This window comes from Chiloscyllium plagiosum, unplaced genomic scaffold (genome assembly GCF_037043375.1).
Source record: "Chiloscyllium plagiosum isolate Xiang-an unplaced genomic scaffold, Cpla_swu_hap1 HiC_scaffold_49, whole genome shotgun sequence".
In the NCBI taxonomy this organism is placed as follows: domain Eukaryota; kingdom Metazoa; phylum Chordata; class Chondrichthyes; order Orectolobiformes; family Hemiscylliidae; genus Chiloscyllium; species Chiloscyllium plagiosum.
In genome coordinates this window covers 13076222-13099993 of record NW_028270187.1, presented here as the reverse complement: position 1 = coordinate 13099993, position 23772 = coordinate 13076222, and the positions used below count along the sequence as shown (strand labels likewise).

At 43.7% G+C, this 23772-nt stretch overlaps 1 protein-coding gene across 1 annotated transcript in view; it reads right to left on the bottom strand.

Annotated features, from left to right (window-relative positions):
• Positions 1-253: 253 nt before the first annotated feature.
• LOC122544608 (histone H2B) overlaps positions 254-23772 on the bottom strand; it is a 171985-nt gene continuing 148466 nt past the window's right edge. The window contains exons 2-3 of the mRNA XM_087984495.1: positions 12985-13092; positions 254-3049 (exon numbers count right to left, since the gene is read on the bottom strand). Coding sequence (XP_087840621.1) covers positions 254-574 — 321 coding nt within the window. The 5' untranslated portion in view covers positions 575-3049; positions 12985-13092. The remainder of the gene's footprint in view (positions 3050-12984; positions 13093-23772) is intronic.

The following is a 23772-nucleotide window of genomic DNA, read 5'->3' as shown; positions in this document are numbered from 1 at the left end:
AGTGGCGTTTAAGATGATCTCTCTCCCCAGGCAGGGACTACAGGATATACATAATCGCATCTGAGAGTAAGGCGCGCATCGGGTCAGCGATCACTCATTACTTTATATAACATTTACAACAGACAAATCCCGCAGGGACATTAATGGTACATACCCAGAAACATAATGGTCCAGCTGTTTCAGGAAAGTTGTAGGTGGCTCTTATAAGAGCCTTTGGGTTGTGGATGTGTGTGTTTCAGTACAATGCGGTCCTTCACTTGGAGCTGGTGTACTTGGTCACTGTCTTTGTGCCCTCCGACACGGCGTGCTTGGCCAGCTCCCCGGGCAGCAGCAGCCGCACGGCGGTCTGGATCTCCCGGGAGCTGATGGTGCTGCGCTTGTTGTAATGGGCCAGGCGGGAAGCCTCCCCCGCGATGCGCTCGAAAATGTCGTTGACGAACGAGTTCATGATGCTCATGACCTTGGAGGAGATGCCGGTGTCGGGGTGGACCTGCTTCATCACTTTGTAGATGTAGATGGAGTAACAATCTTTCTTGGACCGACTCCTCTTTTTGCCGCCCTTCACTGGTGCCATTCTTGGAAACTTGACCCTTCTTTTCCTCAGCCATACCACCGCTTACTCTCAGACACAAAATAAGGGAAAGTGGGCTTGGAGCTCACTCTTTATAGACTGACGGCATCAGCCATGCTAATAAAGGATGGAGGAAAGCATGGCTCCAAATTGGCTACTTTGTAGGCATGATAGCTTCTCTCTGGTTGGTTAGTTTGGGACTCAATGTGGATCTGTCAGGATCAGACTGGAGGCCTGTGACCAGTGCAGTGCCACAAGAATCGGTGCTTGGTCCATCACTTTTCGTTATTTATATAAATGATTTGGATGCGACCATAACAGGTATAGTTCGTAAGTTTGCGGATGACACCAAAATTGGAGGAGTAGTGGACAGTGAAGAAGGTTACCTCAGATTGCAACAGGATCTTGATCAAATGGGTTAATGGGCGGAGAAGTGGCAGATGGAGTTTAACTCAGATAAATGCAAGGTGCAGCATTTTGGGAAAGCAAATCTTAGCAGGACTTATACACTTAATGGTAAGGTCCTAGGGAGTGTTGCTGAACAAAGAGGCCTTGGAGTGCAGGTTCATAGCTCCTTGAAAGTGGAGTCGCAGATAGATAGGATAGTGAAGAAGGCGTTTGGTATGCCTTCCTTTATCGGTCACTGTATTGAGTACAGGAGTTGGGAAGTCACTTTACAGCTGTACATGACATTGGTTAGGCCACGGTTTCACTATTGCATATAAGTCTGGTCTCCTTCCTATCAGAAGGATATTGTGAAACTTGAAAGGGTTCAAAAAAGATTTACAAGGTTGTTGTCAGGGTTGGAGGATTTGAGCTATGGGGAGAAGCTGAATAGGCTGTTTTGCCTAGAGCGGAGGTGGAGGGGTGACCTTAGATTAGATTAGATTAGATAATCTACAGTGTGGAAACAGGCCCTTTGGCCCAACAAGTCCACACCGCCCCTCCGAAGAGAAAAGCACCCAAACTCATTCCCCTACCCTATACTTACCCCTGACTAACGCATCTAACCTTACAGAAGCTTACAAAATTATGAGAGGCATGGATATGATGAATAGACAAAATCTTTTCCCTGGGGAGGGAAGTCCAGAACTAGAGGGCATAGGTTTAGGGTGAGAGGGAAAAGATATAAAAGAGACCTAAGGGGCAACTTTTTCACGCAGAGGGTGGTCCATGTATGCAATTAGATGCCAGAAGAAGTGTGGAGGCTAGTAGAATTGCAACATTTAAAAGGCATTTGGATGTGTATATGAATAGGAAGGGTTTGGAGGGATATGGGCCCCGTGCTGGCAGATGGGACAAGATTGGGTTGGAATGACTGGTTGGCATACAAGAGTTGGAGTGAAGGGACTGTTCCCATGCTGTACATCTTTACGACTCTATGAAGGACATTCTACCAGCATCTACTCTGTCAACACCCTTCGATTATCTTTTCCCCTATTCTGCTTCAAATCTCCAGTAGTATAATCTCAAACTGTTCATGCATTCCTCAGAAGAGCTGCCAATGTGTGTGTCATTTTTACTCTGATTACCCCAATGACTAAAGAGAACGGATGTCCTGTGATCCGTGCTTTTTGCTCCCTACTGACTAACAATACTTTTACTCTCTATCTGTTCGGCCCCTCAATTGGTGTAAACAGCCTGCTGCCAATACTTAAGTTCCTGATATCTTACTTTGCACTACATTAGAATAGATATTATTCCATGCATGTCAGTTTCTAGCAGGATTTTTTTTTATTATAAACTTTGCTATGTGGATTTTCTCTGAAAATTATTTGGTGACAAGTCATTTGTACTCACTTTGAACTGGTTACTGTTATTTAAGGATATTTTGAACATGGTATTTGTGCGAATTTTAATTGTGACAATCTCTTGTGTTATTTGTTTAAACTACGATTCCCTGATTACACTGTGAATGACAGTGTTGTTCAGAATTTCAGGTTGGTTAAGGGTTAGTTTACTTTTCGTTATTGGCTGTATAAAACAGGAGTGCGATTATCAATCTGTCCCTGTAAACTTTTGCGAGGTGAATGATTATTATTCTCTCACAATCTGTCCCTGACAGTTTCTGCCATCTGAATGTGTGAGTGTAGTCATCATCTGTAACTGTCAGTTCTTCCACAGTGGGTACGTTTGTATAGAGAGACAGAGAGAGAGAGAGAGAGTTTGGACAAGAGTTCAGACTTTGCAGTTTAAATATTGTGCAAATGTCAATGAGCTGTGACCAGTGATATTTGTTCAAACTGGACACATGTGCATTGTGAATTGTGAGGAAAAAAAAACAAACCTACATTTTCTCTGTTGTCTTTCTCTCTCAAATTGAGCTCAACGTGAAGCTGACCCAATCCGCTCTGGCTGTGGAAATTATATTCTTCACTCTGACAGCAGTAACATACCTGCTGTTTGTTAGAAGGAACTGGTCACCCTTGGCTCTGTACCGAGGAAAAATTACATTGTCTTGGTCCTTCAAGTATTTCCCTGGAGGAAAGCAGAAGGGAAATCTCCTGTAAATCACCATCAGCCAAGTTTGACCATATTTAACTGATCAACGGAACATTCTGTTAATAATCATTAGGATATTGTATTTAAAGACAAGAATTCCAACAGAACGACATGTCTGATGATTTTTCTTTTTGTTAATTAAACACCAATTGAGTGAGGTCCAGAAACTCCCTAATAACTGTACAGCTCCATGAATGGGTTATCCAATGCAAGTGGGGCTGTGAATATCAGTTTCATTATTGAATTATGCATGTCAATTCCTACTATGTGAATGACAAACACACTCTCACATTTTGTCCCTCTAAATCTTTCTGAAATTACTTATGTATTCACATAGCAGTGATTCACAGGGACAGGTTGATATAGAACTATCGATCCATTGCAATGAAATTGTACATAAAGGGGCCATTTGGCCTATCTTATTCATTCCAACACAAATACACTAGATGGCCATGGTAATCCCATCTTCCTGCACCCCCATAACCCTGTAGCTGAGAGCACTGTCCATTTCTGCAATGAGAATGTATTTCTCAATTTGTTCCAGTCAGTCTCTGTTTCGTGGATATGTAAATATAGCTATCAATTTGTACCTGTCAGTTTCCTCTGTATGAATATTTGCATTTAGTTATCCATCTCTACTTGTAAATGTCAAAATACAGTTCTAAATATGAATTTGTCAGTCTCTTCAATGTCAATGTGTGAGTTTATTGACCAGCCTATCCCTGTCAGTTTCTGCTCTGTTAATGTGAGTGTGTCAGGAATAACCTGCACCAGTCAGTTTCTGGTTTGTTAATAAGTGAATGCATTTATCAACATATACCTGTCAGTTTCAGTCAATGTGAATGTGAGAATGCAATTATCAATATGTGCCTGTCAGATTCTGCTGTGTGAAGGTGACTGTCATTTTCAGACACTACCTGTCAGTTTTGTCATTAGATTAGATTACTTAGTGTGGAAACAGGCCTTTCGGCCCAACAAGTCCACACCGACCCTCCGAAGAGCAACGCGCCCAGACCCATTCCCCTACATTTACCCTTTCACCTAACACTACGGGCAATTTAGCATGGCCAATTCACCTAACCATGTCAACAAGTAGTTGTCAATCAATGTGTCGCTGTCAGTTTTTGCAATGAGAACATGTGACTGTGGTTACCAATCTGTCTATGTCACTTTCTGCTACGTGCATACATGTGTGTAGTTATCAATTTGTACCTATCAGTTTCTGCTCTGTGTCTGTGGGTGTATTTATCAATCTATTGCTGTCAGCCTTTGCAATGTGAAAGTGAATTGATCAATCTTTCCTCATTAGTTTCTGTTCTCTGTTAATTAAACACTCTGATTCAATCCGTAACTGTCAGTGTTTGGTTTTATGGATGTGTAAATGCATTTATCTTTTTGTATCTGTCAGATTCTGCTTTGAGTTTTTCTGAGAGTTCAGTTTTGATCTGTCCCTGTCAGAATGTATGTGCATCTGTAAATGTAGTTACCAATCCATACCTGTCAGTTTTTCTGGCTGAATATGTGTGTGAAATTGTCAATCTATCTACACCTAATTCCACTGTGTGAATACGAGAAATTCAGAAGCAACTCTTCCTGTCAGTCTCTACAATGTGAATATATGAGTGTATTTATCAATATTTCCCCACCAGTTTCTGCTCGGTGAGACAGTGTTGTGACCAATACATTCTGCCGTATGTATGTCTTTATCAAATTATACTTGTCAGAAAATTTTCTCTGTCTATTCTGTAGTATACCAGTCAGTGTTGTTAATGTGAGTATGGGACCACAGGTTTGAATCTATGTCTATCTGTTTCTGCCAAGTCAATATGTGAGTCATATTGAGATAGAATTTTCAATCTCTACCTGTCAGATTCTATGTAAAATTGAGTGTACTTATCAAACTGAATCTGCAAGTTTATGTTCTGTGAAAGTGGAAGTGTTGTTATCAAATTGTACCTGTGGTTTTCTGTTATTTGATGAAAAGAGTGTAATCTGTCCCTGGCAGTGCTTCCTCCATATATCTGAGGAAGTAATTAAACTATACCTGCAGTGTTTGCTATGTCAATGAGAGTGTACATCTCAACCAATATCTGGCAGTATGAGCTATAAGTCTGCACCATTCAGCTTATGCTATTTCAACATGTGAGTTTAGTTATCAATCTGTACCAGTCAGTTTCTGCTTGGTGAATATGTGAGTGTGTATATCAATCATTCCTTGTCAGTATCTGTGTTATGAATTTGTGAATGAGGTTATCAATTTATAAACCTGTCAGTTTCAACTATCTGCTTATAGAAATATCGTTATTAATCTCTACCTGTCAGATTATGTTCTGTGAATATGGTGCAGTTATCAATCTGTCTTTGCTTTGTGAACATCCAAATATAGTCATCGATATGGACATGTCAGTTTCCACTATGCGAATGTGTATGTGTATTTCCCAATGTATCCCTGTGAGTTTCTACTGTCTGTGTGAGAGAATGTTGATATGAACATGTAGCTGTAAGTTTCTGGTCTGGAAATGTCCGAATGCCTTTATCAAAACGTACGTCAGTTTCTGTAATGTGAATGTGTGAGCCCAGCATTGGAACATTCGGCTCTGTGAATATGCAATTAGTGGTCATCATCTGTACCTCATACAGTCACAAAGTCAGAGATGTACAGCAAGGAAACAGACCCTTCGGTCCAACCCGTCCATGCTGACCAGATATCCCAGCCCAAGCTAGTCCCACCTGTCAGCACCCAGCCAATATCCCTCCAAACTCTTCCCATTCATATACCCATCCAAATGCCTCTTAAATGTTGCAATTGTACCCGTCTCCACCACTTCCTCTGGCAGCTCATTCCATATGTGTATCACCCTCTGTGTGAAAATGTTGCCTCTTACGTCTCTTTTATATCTTTCCTCTCTCACCCTAAACCTATGCCCTCTAGTTTTGGACTTCCCCCACCCCAGGGAAAGGACTTTGTCTATTTATCCTATCCATGTCCCTTAAAATTTGGGAAACCTCTATAATGTCACCCCTAGCTTCCAACACTCCAGGGAAAACAGCCCCTGCTGTTTAGCCTCTCCCAATAGCTGAAATCCTCTAACCCTGGCAACATCCTTGTAAATCTTTTCTGAACCCTTTCAAGTTTCACAACATCTTTCTGATAGGAGGGAGACCAGAATTATACGCAATATTCCAACAGTGGCCTAACCAGTGTCCTGTACAGCTGCAAAGTGACCTCCAAACTCCTGTTCTCAATACAGTGACTGATAAAGGAAAGCATACCAAATGCCTTCTTCACTATCCTATCTTCCTGTGACTCTACTTTCAAGGAGCTATGAACCTGCACTCCAAGGTCTCTTTGTTCTGCAACACTCCCTCGGACCTTACCATTAAGTGTACAAGTCCTGCGAAGAGTTGCTTTCCCAAAATGCAACAGATCGCATTTATCTGAATTAAACTCCATCTGTTATTTCTCAGCCCATTGGCTGATCTGATCAAAATCCTGTTGGAATCTGAGGTAACCCTCTTCGCTGTCCACTACACTTACAGTTTTGGTGTCATCTGCAAACTTACTAACGATACCTCTTATGCTCACATCCAAATCATTTATATAAATGATAAAATGTAGAGGACCCAGCACTGATCCTTGTGGCACTCCACTGGTCACAGACCTCCATTCTGCAAAACAACTCTCCACCACCACCCTCTGTCTTCTACCTTTGAGACAGTTCTGTATCCAAGTGGCTAGTTCTCCCTATATTCCATGAGATCTAATCTTGCTAACCAGTCCCCCATGGGAACCTTCACAAACGCCTGACTGAAGTCCATATAGGACCACTCTGCCCTCATCAATCTTCTTTGTTACTTCTTCAAAAAACTCAATCAGGTTTGTGAGACATGATTTGCTATGCACAAAAAACGTTGACTATCTCTAATCAATCCTTGCCTTTCCAAATACAGTACATCTTGTCTGTTAGGATTCCTTCCAATAACTTGCCCACCACCGACATCAGGCTCACTGGTCTATAGTTCCCTGGCTTGTCCTTACCACACTTCTTAAACAGTTGTACCACGTTAGCCAACCTCCAGTCTTCCAGCACTCCACCTGTGACTATTGATGACACAAATATCTCAGCAAGAGGCCCAGCAATATCTTCCCTAGTTTCCCACAGAGTTCTTGGGTACACCTGATCAGGTCCTTGGGATTTATCCACCTTTATGCATATCAAGGCATCCAGCACTTCCTCCTCTGTAATATGGACATTTTTCAGAGTGTCACCATCTATTTCCCTACAGTCTATATCTTCCATATTCTTTTCCACAGTAAATACTGATGCAAAATACTCATTTAGTAAATCCCCTATTTTCTGCGGGTCCACACAAGGGTGCCTTGCTGATCTTTGGGAGGCCCTATTCTCTCCCTAGTTACCCTTTTGTCCTTAATGTATTTGTAAAAACTCTTTGGAGTCTCCTTGCTTCTATTTGCCAAAGTCATCTCATGTCCCCTTTTTGCCCTGCTGATTTCTCTCTTAAGTATACTCCTACTGCCTTTATACTCTTCTAAGGATTCACTCAATTTAACCTGTCTATACCTTACATATGCTTACTTCTTTTTCTTAACCAAGCCTTCAATTTCTTTAGTCATCCAGCATTCCTAATACCTACTAGCCTTTCCTTTCACCCTAACAGGAATATGCTTTCTCTGGATTCTTGTTATATCATTCCTGAAGGCTTCCCTTTACCTGCGAACATCTGCCCCCAATCAGTTTTTGAAAGTTCTTGTCTAATACCGTCAAAATTGGCTTTTTTCCAATTTAGAACTTCAACTTTTAGATCTGGTCTATCCTTTTGCATCACTATTTTAAATCTAATAGAATTATGGTCGCTGGCCCCAAAGTGCTCCCCCACTGACACCTCATTCACCTGCCCTGCCTTATTTCTAAGAGTAGGTCAAGTTTTGCACCTTCTCTATTAGGTACATCCACATACTGAATCAGAAAATTTTCTTGTACACTTAACAAATCTGGAAAGTTAAAATCCCCTACCATAACCACCCTATTATTCTTACAGATAGCTGAGATCTCCTGACAAGTTTGTTTCTCAATTTCCCTCTGACTATTAGGGGGTCTATAATACAATCCCAAGAAGGTGATTATTCCTTTTTTATTTCTCAGTTCCACCCAAATAACTTCCCTGGATGTATCTTCCCTCAGCACAGCTGTAATGCTATCCCTTATCAAAAACGCCACTACCCCTCCTCTCTTGCCTCCCTTTCTATCCTTCCTGTAGCATTTATATCCTGGAACATTAAGCTGCCATCCCTGAGCCATGTTTCTGTAATTGCTATGATATCCGACTCCCATGCCCTAACCATGCCCTGAGTTCATCTGCCTTCCCTGTTAGGCCACTTGCATTGAAAGAAATGCAGTTTAGTTTATTAGTCCTACCTTGTCCCTGCCTGCCCTGACTGTTTGACTCGCTTCTGTTCTCAACTGTACCAGTCTCAGATTGATCTCTTTCCTCATTATTTCCCTGGGTCCCACCCGTCCGCCCTCTCTCGAGCAGCTCTTGCAAATTTCCCTGACAGTATATTAGTCCCCTTCCAATTTATGTGCAATCTGTCCTTCTTGTACAGGTCACTTCTACCCCAAAAGAAATTCCAATGATCCAAAAATGTGAATCCTTTGCCTATACACCTGCTCCTCAGCCATGCATTTATCTGCTCTATCCTCCTACGACTGCCTTCACCATCTCGTAGCACTGGGAGTAATGCAGATATTACTACTCTCAAGGACCTTCTTTTTAAATTCCTGCCTAACTCTCTGTCATCTCCCTTCAGAATCTCAACCTTTTCCCTTCCTGTCTCATTGGTACCAATGTGGACAATGAACTACTGCTGGCCTCTCTCTCCCTTGAGAACATTCTGCATCCTCTGAGACATCCTTGATCCTGGCACCAGGGAAGCAACTCACCATTCTGATTTTTCACTGCTGGCCACAGAAAAATCTGTCTGTACCTCAGACTAGAGAGTCCCCTAACACAATTGATCTCTTGGAACCCGATGTACCTCTCATTGCATTAGAGCCAGTCTCAATACTAGAAACTTGGCTGTTTGTGCTATGTTCCCCTGTGAATCAATCACTCCCTACATTTTCCAAAACAGCATACTTGTTTGCAATGGAAATAGCCACACAAGACTCCTGCACTACCTATTAGTTTCTGCTACATGAATGAATGAGTGTAGTTGTCAACCTGTTCCTGTCAGTTTGTGCTGTGAATGTGTCAGTGTAATTATCAGTCTGCATCTGTCAATTTCTGCTGGGTCAATGAGAGAGCGTAGTTACCAATATGTACCTGTGAGATTCTGATGTTATCAATTGTACATAACAGTGTGATTTTCCCTCTGTCAACTTGAAAGTGTAGTAATAAATCTTTACCTGTTGGGTTATGCGATGGGAAAGTTTTTGTCAATTTCTGCTGTGTGAGTGTAGTTATCCATCTGTGCCTGTCAGTTTCTGCTATCTGAATGTATGAGTGCAAGTATCAATCTGTGTGTCTTAGTTTCTGCTACGTCAATAAGCAAGTTTAATTTTTGATCTGTACTTATCAGTTTCAGATATGTGAATGTATGAATGCTGTTATTAATATATCCCTGAATGTTTCTGCTTGTAAAAATGCAAATGTATTCATTAAATCATACCTGTCCTTTTCTCCAATGTGAATATGAAAATGTAGTTATCAATCTGTAACTGTCAGTTTTTGTTCTGTGAACATACGTGTGTAGTAATCAATCTGTACCAGTCAGTTTCTGCGGTGTGAATATTCTTGTATAATGTGGTACATTATACGGCACAGTAGCTTAGCGGTTGGCTCCATTGCCTCAGTGCCAGGGACCTGGATTCGATTTCAGCCTCGGGCGACTGTCTGCGTGGAGTTTGCACATTCTCCCAGTGTCTGTGTGGGTTTCCTCTGGGTGCCCCGGTTTCCTCCCACAGTCCAAAGAAGAGGTTATGTGAATTGGCCATGCTAAATTGCCCATAGTGTTCAGGGATGTGTGGGTTAGGTGCATTAGTCAGGGGTAAATGTAGAGTGATAAGGGGGTGGTTCTGGTTGAGAGAATCTTCAGAGGGTCGGTGTGGATTTGCCAGACTGAAGGTCCTGTTTCAAAACTGCATGGCTTCTAATTCTAACGAAAAGACTATACCTGAAAGTTTCTGCTAGATGAATCTCTCCCCATCAGTTTCTGATCTGACAACATATGAATGCATTTATCAATCTGAATCTGCCATTCTTTGTAATATGAATGTGTGAGTACAGTTGTTGTTCTATGTCTGGAGACATAGAAGTGGAGGCTAGGGAACGTTGGGAAATAAATATTGATATCTTGAAAACAGTCCATAGGCCAAAAGAGGAGGTGCAAGAGATGTTAAGAAAACATAAATGTGTCTCAAATTCTGGGACCTGATCAATTATATTCCATAATGTTGGAGGGAGCTGTATTGATAATTTGAATAAATGACATTGTTTTATTACTTTCTTGGGAATATCTCATATGAAGGGTCAATCTGTTCCTGTCAGTTATTGCAATCTGAATGTGTGACTGTGGTTATCAAATCTGTACCTGTCAGTTTCTTAATGAATATGTGGGTGCAGTTATCCATTTCAGTTTCTGCAATGTGAATGAGAGTATAATTATCAGTCTCCACCGGTCAGCGTCTCCTACATCTATATGTGGTTTTAGTTATCGAGTTGAACCTCTGTTAGTTTCTGTCATATGAATGTGTGAGTGTCATCATCAATCTGTCCCAGTCAGTGACTGCAATGTGAATGGGTGAGAGTTGATATCAAGCTGCAACTGTTTATAATATAAGTTGAATGTGAGAGTGTAGTTGTCAGTTTTTATTCTATTGTCAAACTCAGTATTGCAATTGATCTATACTTGTCAGATACCTGTATGAAATTGTGAGATTAGTTATCAAAAATTACTTGTCAGTTTATGCAATATGAAACTGTGTTATTGTTAATCTGTTCCTGTCAGTTTCTGTTTCGTGGATATGATACATTTGTTATCAAGCTTTCTCTGTCAGTAACTACCTCTGCCAGTCACTACAATGTGAATGTCAGGGTGTATTTACTAATTTGTTCCTGTCAGTTTCAGCTCTATGTATTTGAGGGTGCAGTTATTAATCTGTAACTGTCAGTGTCTACCATGTGAATGTGAGAGTGCATTTATCAATGTTATCCTATCAGCTTCTGTGTTGCGAATATGTGAATGTGCTTACCAATTTGTACCTGCTAGTTCTGATATGTAAATATCATTCTCAATTTGTCCTTGTCGATTTCTGCTATATGTGTTACAGCATGCAGTTAGCAATCTATACATGCACTTTTCTGCAATGTGAACATTGCAATATAGTTACCAATCTGACTGCTCTGTGAATATATAAGTACAGTCACCAAACTATACAGGCCAGCTTCTTTGTGACTCTGAATTTAGATATTAATTTATGGCTGTCAATTTCAGTTATGTGAATGTGTGAGTGCACTTATCGATCTGTACCTGTCAGTTTCTGCTCAGTGCATTTGTTTTGTGTCATAGACTGTGTAATAGAAAATTAAAGGGTTTTCCAACTCCTATAGTGCAGACTCAAACTGGCAGGAATGATACCATGGGCTGTTCTTCAGGATGTCATCAGTTTTTCATCAGCATAGCTACGTACTTTTGTGAATAATGCTGAGAAATAGACAGGCGTTACATTCCTTTGGTAGTGTGTCACGGAAAGGGAAATGAACAAATAAACTGCATTGTAGCCGACTGACCACAATGTTCCTGCTACAGGAAAGAGAATTGGCTAGTTCACTTCATTATTCTATTGTGTGTATTACGTAATCCTGTTCTGTGGTGTGACGGTGCAAGCCATTAGCAGTACTCTCCTGATGCTCTGTGGTGGCGATGAGGAAAGTGAAAAGACTTGTATTTTTGTCATACAGTGGAAAAGATTTAAATCATTCAGGCAAATTTATTGAACATGGTTGAACTCTTCCTGCAAAAAGAATGAGAATTTACAAATTACAAGATTTGGCTAAATTCCTTTGTTGAATTAAAGGGTAATTATTTGATTATATTGCTAAATTGATGATATTATACTATTTTCTTGCTTTTTTGTAATATTTCATAGGGTGGGACATTTGGGATTCTTCGTAGAAGATTAAAGTGAATTTGGAGACCGAGTTAATTTATTTTTATTAAAAAATGTGTAATACTGGGCAGAGTGAAAATTTAATTTCTATCCCTGCAAGGTGAATATGTTGAGAATGATGTTGAGATCAAGGTGGGGTTGGCAGCTCCTCAGCTGCCATGACACCCTTATTGAAATGGAATGCTGCCTGAATGGGATTTAGTTGCTTGTTTTTGTGTAAACATTTTGTATATATTCATTTCGGTTTCCTCCAGTGTAAATGTGTGTACATCGCTGTTAGTCTCTGTATCTTGTGTGTTGATATGATGGTTCAATCTGAATCAGTCAGTACCTTTGTATATGTGTGCGTGTTCTCAGTAATGATTCACTACTTGTCACATATGGCTGTTGAAACTCTGTTCAAGCATGAGGTCATTGTTTATCCGGATTGTGACATTTAAAATGCCCTTTTAAAATGAAAACTTGATTTAGTACACCAATTGCCTACTTTAAACAACCAGTCATCTTCAAACATGCTGTGATTGTTCATGGCCTGTGGATCATATTAATTGAAACCGGGAAGGTGTTGATGGAGAATACAGAGAAAAAAAGAAACTTGTCTTTCTGCAGTTGAGTCTGACTGTTTGCTTGTTTGGATATATCTCTGGAAATTGAGCTCAAACTAAATCTGATCCAATCTGCTCTGTGCCTGTGGAAAGGATGTTCTCTGCTTTGACATACCTGCTGTTTGTTAGAAGCAGCTGGTCACACTTGGCTTTGTACTGAGGAAATATGACATTGTCTTCGTCATTCAAATACTTGCTTGGCAGAAGACAGAAGATTTTTCAGCTGTAAATCAACATAAGCCAAGTTAGGCAAGATTAAACTGATCAGTGTGACAGTCAGTTAATAATCATTAGGGTATTTTCAAACCTAGCAATTCAAACAGAACCAGGTTTTGATTCCACTCTTTCCCTGAGTTGCTCCTGGTCTCGGTTTCTTTTATTTGCAACTTTGTGACAATTGGGTGAGATCCAGAACTAATATCTGTTCACCTCCATGAATGGGAATTCCTGAAGCAGCTGCAATGCATCAATAGTAAGCTGCCAAAACACTAAATGTTGAAGGAAGGAACAAGGGACGCTATGTCCAATGCTTTACTCGAAACTTCAAATCTGTTCACTCTGATATGTGTCCTTTATAGGATTGTCACAAAATTATGGTCTGTGCTTCCATTATTCACCGCCCAACATCAACAAACAGCGTGAAACAGAAGCCAAACAATGAATTCCCATCAGTGTTCAGAGGATTGTAAACCCCAAGAATGTCCCACAGCAGCTTCTTCCCGCTCTGCCTCCCTCAGCAGGCCCACACACAGCCCGAGAAAGGCCTCTCTCTTCCCCCCAGCCCGCTCACTCCAAGTTCCGGGACCAGTTCCTGCTCCGCTCGGCCTCTTACAAACAGCCCCCGGTTCTCCCTGAACTCACCCCGAATCAATCCCGGTCTCCCATCCCGATGTGCTGCTGGAAGGAGCCTGCTGTTCCCTCGCTTCCCTGGGCGCTGATCTCTCCATTGCGGTCTGTTTCAAACAAACCTCTTGCACTCACTGAGGAAATGCTCCTCAATGGCAGCGCCGGGGGAGGGCCTCACGCATGCGCTCCTCTCGTCAGGGACGGGTAAAAACAATGACTGCAGATACTGGAAACCAGATTCTGGATCAGTGGTGCTGGAAGAACACAGCAATTCAGGCAGCATCGAGGAGCAGCAAAATCGACGTTTCGGGCAAAAGCCCTTCATCAGGAATAAAGGCAGAGACCCTGAAGCATGGAGAGATAAGCTAGAGGAGGGTGGGGGTGGGGAGAAAGTAGCATGGAGTACAATAGGTGAGTGGGGGAGGCGATGAAGGTGATAGGTCAGGGAGGAAAGTGAAGTGGATAGGTGGAAAAGAATATATTCAGATAGGACAAGTCATGGGGACAGTGCTGAGCTGGAAGTTTGGAACTCGGGTGAGGTGGGGGAAGGGGAAATGAGGAAACTGTTGAAGTCCACATTGATGCCCTGGGGTTGAAGTGTTCCGAGGTGGAAGATGAGGCGTTCTTCCTCCAAGCGTCTGGTGGTGAGGGAGTGGCAGTGAAGGAGGGCCAGGACCTCCATATTCTCAGCAAAGTGGGAGGGGGAGTTGAAATGTTGGGCCACAGGGCGGTGTGGTTGATTGGTGCGGGTGTCCCGGAGATGTTCCTAAAGCGCTCTGCTAGGAGGTGTCCAGTCTCCCCAATGTAGAGGAGACTGCATCGGGAGCAACGGATGCAATAAATGATATTAGTGGATGTGCAGGTAAAACCTTGGATGTGGAAGGCTCCTTTAGGGCCTTGAATGGAGGTGAGGGAGGAGGTGTGGGCGCAGGCTTTGCAGTTCCTGCGGTGGCAGGGGAAGGTGCCAGAATGGGAGGGTGGGTTGTAGGGGGGCGTGGACCTGACCAGATAGTCACGGAGGGAACGGTCTTTGCAGAAGGCGGAAAGGGGTGGGGAGGGAAATATATCCCTGATGGTGGGGTTTTTTTGGAGGTGGCGGAAATGTCGGCGGATGATTTTGTTTATGTGAAGGTTGGTAGGGTGGAAGGTGAGCACCAGGGGCGTTCTGTCCTTGTTACGGTTGGAGGGGTGGAGTCTGAGGGCAGAGGTGCGGGACGTGGATGAGATGCGTTTGGAGGGCATCTTTAACCACATGGGAAGGGAAATTGCGGTCTCTAAAGATGTAGGCCATCTGGTGTGTTCTGTGGTGGAACTGGTCCTCCTGGGAGCAGATACGGTGGAGGCGGAGAAATTGGGAATATGGGATGGCATTTTTGCAAGAGGTAGGATGGGAAGAGGTGTAATCCAGGTAGCTGTGGGAGTCAGTGGGTTTGTAAAAAATGTCAGTGTCAAGTCGTTAATGGAGACGGAGAGGTCCAGGAAGGGGAGGGAGGTGTCAGAGAATGTCCAGGTAAATTTAAGGTCAGGGTGGAATGTGTTGGTGAAGTTGATCATACCCACTCCAGTTACTGGCTCCGCCCCCACCCCCAGCTCCACACCCACACCAGATCCCAGTTCCCATCCCTGCCGAGTTTTCACCATCCCTCCAGACCTTCCCCTCACTGAGGACGAACGATCAGTCCTCAGCAAAGGACTCACCTTCATCCCCCTCCGTCCACGCATCAATGAATTTAATACATGCCGTGACATTGAACACTTCTTCCGCCGCCTCCACCTCAGAGCTTACTTTCACAATCAGGACTCCCGCCCATCTTCCAAGGACCCCTTCGCCCACCTCCAACACACTGCATCCACCTGGACACCCCGCGCTGGCCTATTACCCGCCCTCAACCTCTTCATTTCCAAATGCCACCGGGACATTAACCACCTCAACCTGTCTACCCCCCTCCCCCATTCCAACTTCTCACCCTCTCAATGCGAAGCCCTCCAATCCCTCTGCTCCAATCCCAACCTCACCATCAAGCCAGCAGATAAAGGGGGCACAGTGGTAGTCTGGCCCACTGACTTTTACACCTCTGAAGCCAAACATCAACTCGAGGACACCTCTTCCTATTACCCCCTCGACCATGACCCCACCCCCCATCACCAAACTATCATCTCCCAGACCATACAGAACCTCATCACCTCAGGAGATCTCCCACTCACAGCTTCCAACCTCATAGTCCGGGAACCCCGCACTGTCCGGTTCTACCTCCTTCCCAAGATCCACAAGCCTGACGACCCTGGCCGACCCATTTTCTCAGCATGCTCCTGCCTCACTGAACTCATCTCTACCTACCTCGACACTGTCCTATCCCCCCTAGTCCAGGAACTCCCCACATATGTTCGAGACACCACCCACGCCCTCCACCTCCTCCAAGACTTCCGTTTCCCCGGCCCCCAATGCCTCATCTTCACCATGGATATCCAATCCCTCTACACCTCCCATCTGCCATGACCAGGGCCTCCAAGCCCTCTGTTTTTTCCTCTCCCGATGTCCCCAACAGTACCCTTCCACCGACACTCTCATTCGTTTGGCCGAACTGGTCCTCACCCTTAACAATTTCTCCTTCGAGTCTTCCCACTTCCTTCAGACCAAAGGGGTAGCCATGGGCACACGTATAGGCCCCAGCTATGCCTGTCTCTTTGTTGGCTACGTAGAACAGTCGATCTTCTGTAATTACACTGGCACCACTCCCCACCTCTTCCTCCGCTACATTGATGATTGCATTGGTGCAAGGACGTTGAGCAATTCATCAACTTCACCAACACATTCCACCCTGACCTTAAATTTACCTGGACCATCTCTGACACCTCCCTCCCCTTCCTGGACCTCTCCATCTCCATTAATGACGACCGACTTGACACTGACATTTTTTACAAACCCCCGACAGCTACCTGGATTACACCTCTTCCCACCCTACCTCTTGCAAAAATGCCATCCCGTATTCCCAATTCCTCCGCCTCCGCCGTATCTGCTCCCAGGAGGACCAGTTCAACCACAGAACACACCAGATGGCCTCCTTCTTTAGAGACTGCAATTTCCCTTCCCACGTGGTTAAAGATGTCCTCCATCGCATCTAGTCCAAATCCCGCACCTCCGCCCTCAGACTCCACCCCTCCAACCGTAACGAGGACAGAATGCCCCTGGTGCTCACCTTCCACCCTACCAACCTTCGCATAAACCAAATCGTCCGCCAACATTTCCGCCACCTCCAAAAAGACCCCACGACCAGGGATATATTTCCCTCCCCACCCCTTTCCGCCTTCCGCAAAGATCGTTCCCTCCGTGACTACCTGGTCAGGTCCACGCCCCCCTCCATCCCACCCTCCCATCCTGGCACCTTGCCCTGCCACCGCAGGAACTGCAAAACCTGCGCCCACACCTCCTCCCTCACCTCCATTCAAGGCCCTAAAGGAGCCTTCCACATCCATCAAAGTTTTACCCGCACATCCACTAATATCATTTATTGCATCCATTGCTCCCGATGCGGTCTCCTCTACATTGGGGAGACTAGACGCCTCCTAGCAGAGCGCTTTAGGGAACATCTCCGGGACACCCGCACCAATCAACCACACCACCCCGTGGCCCAACATTTCAACTCCCCCTCCCATTCTGCCGAGGACATGGAGATCCTGGCCCTCATTCACCGCCGCTCCCTCACCACCAGACTCATGGAAGAAGAACGCCTCATCTTCCGCCTCGGAACACTTCAACCCCAGGGCATCAATGTGGACTTCAACAGTTTCCTCATTTCCCCTTCCCCCACCTCACCCTTGTTCCAAACTTCCAGCTCAGCACTGTCCCCATGACTTGTCCTATCTGCATATATTCTTTTCCACCTATCCACTCCACTTTCCTCCCTGACCTATCACCTTCATCGCCTCCCCCACTCACCTATTGTACTCCATGCTACTTTCTCCCCACCCCCACCCTCCTCTAGCTTATCTCTCCACGCTTCAGGCTCTCTGCCTTTATTCCTGATGAAGGGCTTTTGCTCGAAACGTCGATTTTGCTGCTCCTCGGATGCTGCCTGAACTGCTGTGCTCTTCCAGCACCACTAATCCAAAATCTACTCAGGAACAGTCAGCTTTGGGGAACGGACAGCATCGCGCATGCGCCGCAAGGTTGCCAGAATAAATCATTCACAATAAACCGACAGTGACAGCAGCAGTGCTAACCCCAGACCCAGTATCGGGGATCAGGATCAAAGCACAAATATTACTTCCAAAAAAAGGAGAGACTAAATGAGCTTGGATTGTTTTTTTTTTATAGAGCAGAGATGACTGAGGTGGTGGCACATGATTGTGGTGTGAAAGATTGAGGCATTTGGACAGGGTGAATGTAGAGAAGCTGTTTCCTTTGTTTCAGCGATCAATCACAAGTGGTGATTGGGTTAGGATATGGTAAGGATAAGGATTCTCACTGTGGTGTAGGGTAAGGGGTAAATGTATTGAGGGAAAGTCTCTTTCACTCAGCAAGTGGTGGAAATCTGGAATATAATGCCTGGGAAGGCAGTGGAGCCCAGAAACCTTAACCTTGAAAAAGTATTTGGATGAGCACTTGAAATGTCATACTATTTAAGGATATGGGACAAGTGCAGGAAATTAGCAAACCTTCGGTGGTAGTTATTGTGGGTGCAGACACGATCCCTGAAGGACTTTTCTGTGCTGCATGAGTATATGCATGCCACCTTTTGCTCTGTGTACCACAGGGTGCAGTTATTAATTTGTACCTCTCAGTCTTTGGTTTCTGACTATGTAATTGCATTTATCATATGCCACCTGTCATGATTTTGCAGTGTATATATGAAAGTCTAGTTACAAACCTGTAACTTTCAGGTTGTAGAGTCATACAGCCTTTGATCCAACTAGTGCACATTGACCAGATAACCAAAATTAATCAAATCTCATTTGCTAGCATAGAGTCAGAGAGATATATAGCATAGTAATAGACCCTTCAGTCTAACCCGTCCATGCCGACCAGACATCCCAACCCAATCGAGACCCACCTGTCAGCACCTGGCCTATATCCTTCCAAAGCCTTCCTGTTCATATACCCATCCAAATGCCTTTTCAATGTTGCAATAGTACCAGCCTCCACCACTTCCTCTGGCAGCTCATTCCATACCTGCACCACCCTCTGTGTGAAAAAGTTGCACCTTAGGTCTCTTTTATATGTTTCCCCTCTCTCCCTAAACCTATGCCCTCTAGTTCTGGACTCCCCAACACCTATTTACCCTATCTGTGCCCCTCATAATTTTGTAAACCTCTATAAGGTCACCACTCAGCCTCCGATGCTCCAGGGAAAACAGCCCCAGCCTGTTCAGCCTCTCCCTATAGCTCAAATCCTCCAACCCTGGCAACATCCTTGTAAATTTTTTCTGAACACTTTCAAGTTTCACAACATATTTCCAATAGGAAGGAGACCAGAATTGCATGCAATATTCCAACAGTGGCCTAACCAATGTCCTGTATAGCCGCAACATGACCTCCTAGCTCCTGCATTCAATATTCTGAATAATAAAAGAAAGCATACCAAATGCCTTCTTCACTATCCTATCTACCTGTGACTCCACTTTCAAGGAGCTATGAGCCTGCACTCCAAGGTCTCTTTGTTCAGCAACACTCCCTAGGACCATACCATTAATTGTATAAGTCCTACTAAGATTTGCTTTCCCAAAATGCAGCATCTCGCATTTATGTGAATTAAAGTCCATCTGCCACTTCTCAGCCTATTGGCCCATCTGGTCAAGATCCTGTTTTAATCTGAGGTTACCCTTTACACTGTCCACTACATCTCCAATTTTGGTGTCATTTGCAAAGTTACTAACTGTACCTCTTATGCTCACATCCAAATCATTTATGTAAATGACAAAAAGTAGAGGACCCAGCACCAATCCTTGTGGCACTTCATTGGTCACAGGCCTCCAGTCTGAAAAACAACCCTCCACCACCACCCTCTGTCTTCTACCTTTGAGCCACATCGACAGTAGGCAAACAGTTGAAGAGATTCTCAGAGACAGGATTTACATATTTTTGAAAGGCCAGGATTGATTAGGGGGAGTCAACATGGCTTTCTGTGTGGGAAGTCATGTATCTCTGACTCAACTGAGTTTTTTTGAAATGGTGAAGAATAGGACTGATGAGGGAAAAGTGGTAGATGTGATCTATATGGCCTTCAGGTAAGGCGTTTGACAGGGTTCCCCATGGGAAATTGGTTAGCAAGATTAGATCACATGGAATACAGGGAGAACCAACCATTTGGATACAGAACTTGTTCGAAGGTAGAAGACAGAGGAGTGTAAGTATCAAACTGTAATTATCAATCCAATAATCTGTGAATACATGTGAGTGAATGCAGTTATTAATCTGTCCCTGGCACTCTCTGGTAAATGTTGGTCACACCACAGAACACTCTCTGGACAGGTTGGTTAATAACTCACACATGCAGGTGTCAGTAAATTTCAGAGAAAGATTGATAACTACACTCTCATATTCACAAAGCAGAAACTGACATGAATAGAATGATTATGCTCCCAATTTCAAATCACCTAAGTTGACATGTACACTTTGATAACGACATTCATATATTCACAGAGCAGAAACTGACAGATAGAGATTGATAACAAAGCAGAAATTCGTGGAAAATTCACAGGTGTGGCAGCATTTCAGGTCTAGTGACAGGTCCTCAGAACTGACGGTGGCAAGGAAAATGCACACAATGTGGTCTCCTCTATGTTGGGGAAACTGAATGTAGATTGAATGTAGAATGTTGCTGAACACCTTGCAGAACACCTACATTCTATCCAGAATGCTCCTCGGATGCTGCCTGACCTCCTGTGCTTTTCCAGCATCACACTAATCTTGCTCAAATTTTAACGTTAATCTCTCTCTTGCAGCTTTAATACTGTATTGTGGATTCTGTTCTATTTCCCTATGCATTTTTTATGATATTATCTGCCTGTAAAGTACACAAAACAAAACTTTCCATTGTATCTCAGTGCATGTGACAATAATCAGATCAAATCAAATGGATAACTATACTCACATATGCATAAAGTAGAATCTGAGAGATACAGGTCGATAACTACAGTCACACAAACTGACAGGGAAAGATTAATAAATACACTCAAACACTGACACTACAGAGCCTGACAGGGAAAGATTGATAGCTGATCTTTCACAGTCACAAATCAGAAACTGATTGCGACAGATGAAATCTCAGCTCACACATTCACATAGTAGAAACTGGAAGGATTGACAATTACACAAACATATTCACCAAGCAGAAACTGACAGCTACAGATTGACATCTATATTTATGTATTCACACAGCAGAGTCTGAAAGATACAGATTGACAGTTACACTCACTTTGACAAAGAAGAAATTGACAGGTAGAGAGTGATAACTGTACTCCCACATTCACATCACTGAAACTGACAGCTAGGCTAACTAATACACCCACATTCACAGAGCAGAAGCTGATGGGTACTGATGAATAACTGTATTCACATATTAACAGGGAAGAAACTGACAGGGACAGATTGGTATCTACACTGTCATATTGACATAGTTCAAAGTTTGTGCGAAGATTTGTAGCTCGGGTGCTCGTTGTTGTGGTTCTGTTCGCCGAGCTGAAAGTTTTTGTTGCAAACGTTTCGTCCCCTGGCTAGGCGACATCATCAGTGCTTGGGAGCCTCCTGCGAAGCGCTTCTTTGATGTTTCCTCCGGTGTTTATAGTGGTCTGTCCCTGCCGCTTCCGGTTGTCAGTTTCAGCTGTCCGCTGTAGTGGTTGGTATATTGGGTCCAGGTCGATGTGTTTGTTGATGGAGTTTGTGGATGAATGCCATGCCTCTAGGAATTCCCTGGCTGTTCTCTGTCTGGCTTGCCCTATGATAGTGTTGTCCCAGTCGAATTCATGTTGCTTGTTGTCTGCGTGTGTGGCTACTAAGGATAGCTGGTCGTGTCGTTTCGTGGCTAGTTGATGTTCATGTATGCGGATTGTTAGCTGTCTTCCTGTTTGTCCTATATAGTGTTTTGTGCAGTCCTTGCATGGTATTTTGTACACTACATTAGTTTTGCTCATGTTGGGTATCGGGTCCTTCGTTCTGGTGAGTTGTTGTCTGGGCATGGCTGTTGGTTTGTGTGCTGTTATGAGTCCTAGGGGTCGCAGTAGTCTGGCTGTCAGTTCTGAGATGCTCCTGATGTATGGTAGTGTGGCTAGTCCTTTTGGTTGTGGTATGTCCTCATTCTGTGGTCTTTCTCTTAGGCATCTGTTGATGAAGTTGCGCGGGTATCCGTTTTTGGCGAATACCTTGTACAGGTGCTCCTCTTCTTTTTGCAGTTTTGGTGTACTGCAGTGTGTTGTGGCCCTTTTGAATAGTGTCCTGATGCAGCTTCGTTTGTGTGTGTTGGGGTGGTTACTTTCATAGTTTAGGACTTGGTCTGTGTGTGTGGCTTTCCTGTATACCCTTGTAGTGAATTCTCCGTTCGGTGTTCTCTGTACCATCACATCTAGGAATGGGAGTTGGCTATCCTTTTCTTCTTCTCACATGAATCGGATTCCTGTGAGTGTGGCATTGATGATCCGGTGTGTTTTTTCTACTTCCGTGTTTTTAATGATTACAAACGTGTCATCGACATATCTGACCCAGAGTTTGGGTTGAATTTGTGGTAGGACTGTTTGTTCTAACCTTTGCATAACTGCCTCTGCTATGAGTCCCGAGATTGGTGATCCCATGGGTGTTCCGTTGATTTGTTTGTATATCTGGTTGTTGAATGTGAAGTGTGTTGTGAGGCACAAGTCCAGTAGTTTAAGTATGCCGTCTTTGTTGATAGGTTCAGCGTCCTGTTTTCTGTTCTGTATGTCCAGTAGGTTGGCAGGAGCATCTCAGAACTGACAGCCAGACTACTGCGACCCCTAGGACTCTTAACAGCACACAAACCAACAGCCACGCTCAGACAACAACTCACCAAAACGAAGGACCCGATACCCAACATGAGCAAAACTAATGTAGTGTACAAAATACCATGCAAGGACTGCACAAAACACTATATAGGACAAACAGGAAGACAGCTAACAATCCGCATACATGAACGTCAACTAGCCACGAAACGACACGACCAGCTATCCTTAATAGCCACACACGCAGACAACAAGCAACACGAATTCGACTGGGACAACACTACTATCATAGGGCAAGCCAGACAGAGAACAGCCAGGGAATTCCTAGAGGCATGGCATTCATCCACAAACTCCATCAACAAACACATCGACCTGGACCCAATATACCAACCACTACAGCAGACAGCTGAAACTGACAACCGGAAGCGGCAGGGACAGACCACTATAAACACCGGAGGAAACATCAAAGAAGAGCTTCGCAGGAGGCTCCCAAGCACTGATGATGTCGCCTAGCCAGGGGACGAAACGTTTGCAACAAAAACTTCCAGCTCGGCGAACAGAACCACAACATATTGACATAGTAGAAACAGATTGACAATGATACTCTGGGGTCAAATAGCAAAACCTGACAGATACTGTTTGATAATTGCACTCACATATCGATATAGCTTAAACTAACAGGTAGAGATCAATATCTACATTCTCACAGAGTAAACTGATGGGAACAAGTTGATGACTGCATTTAATATTCATACAGCAGAAACTGACAGGTCAAGACTAATATCAAAACTCACATTCTCATAGCTGAAACTGACAGGTTCAGGTTGAAAACTACACTCTCAGACACACAGCAGAAACTGTTCGGGACAGATTGATAAGTAAGACACACATATTCACTGGGCAGAAACTGACAGGTATGTATTGATAACTAAACTCGCATATCCACATCAGAGAAACACATAGGGACTGACTGTATTTATTGAAAATGAATGAAATCTATTTATCAACCAGTCCCTGGCAATTTCCTCTATGTGGATACACGAGTTCAGTTATCAATCTGCATCTGTCGGTTTATGCTATGTGAATGTATGGTAAATATATTTACATTT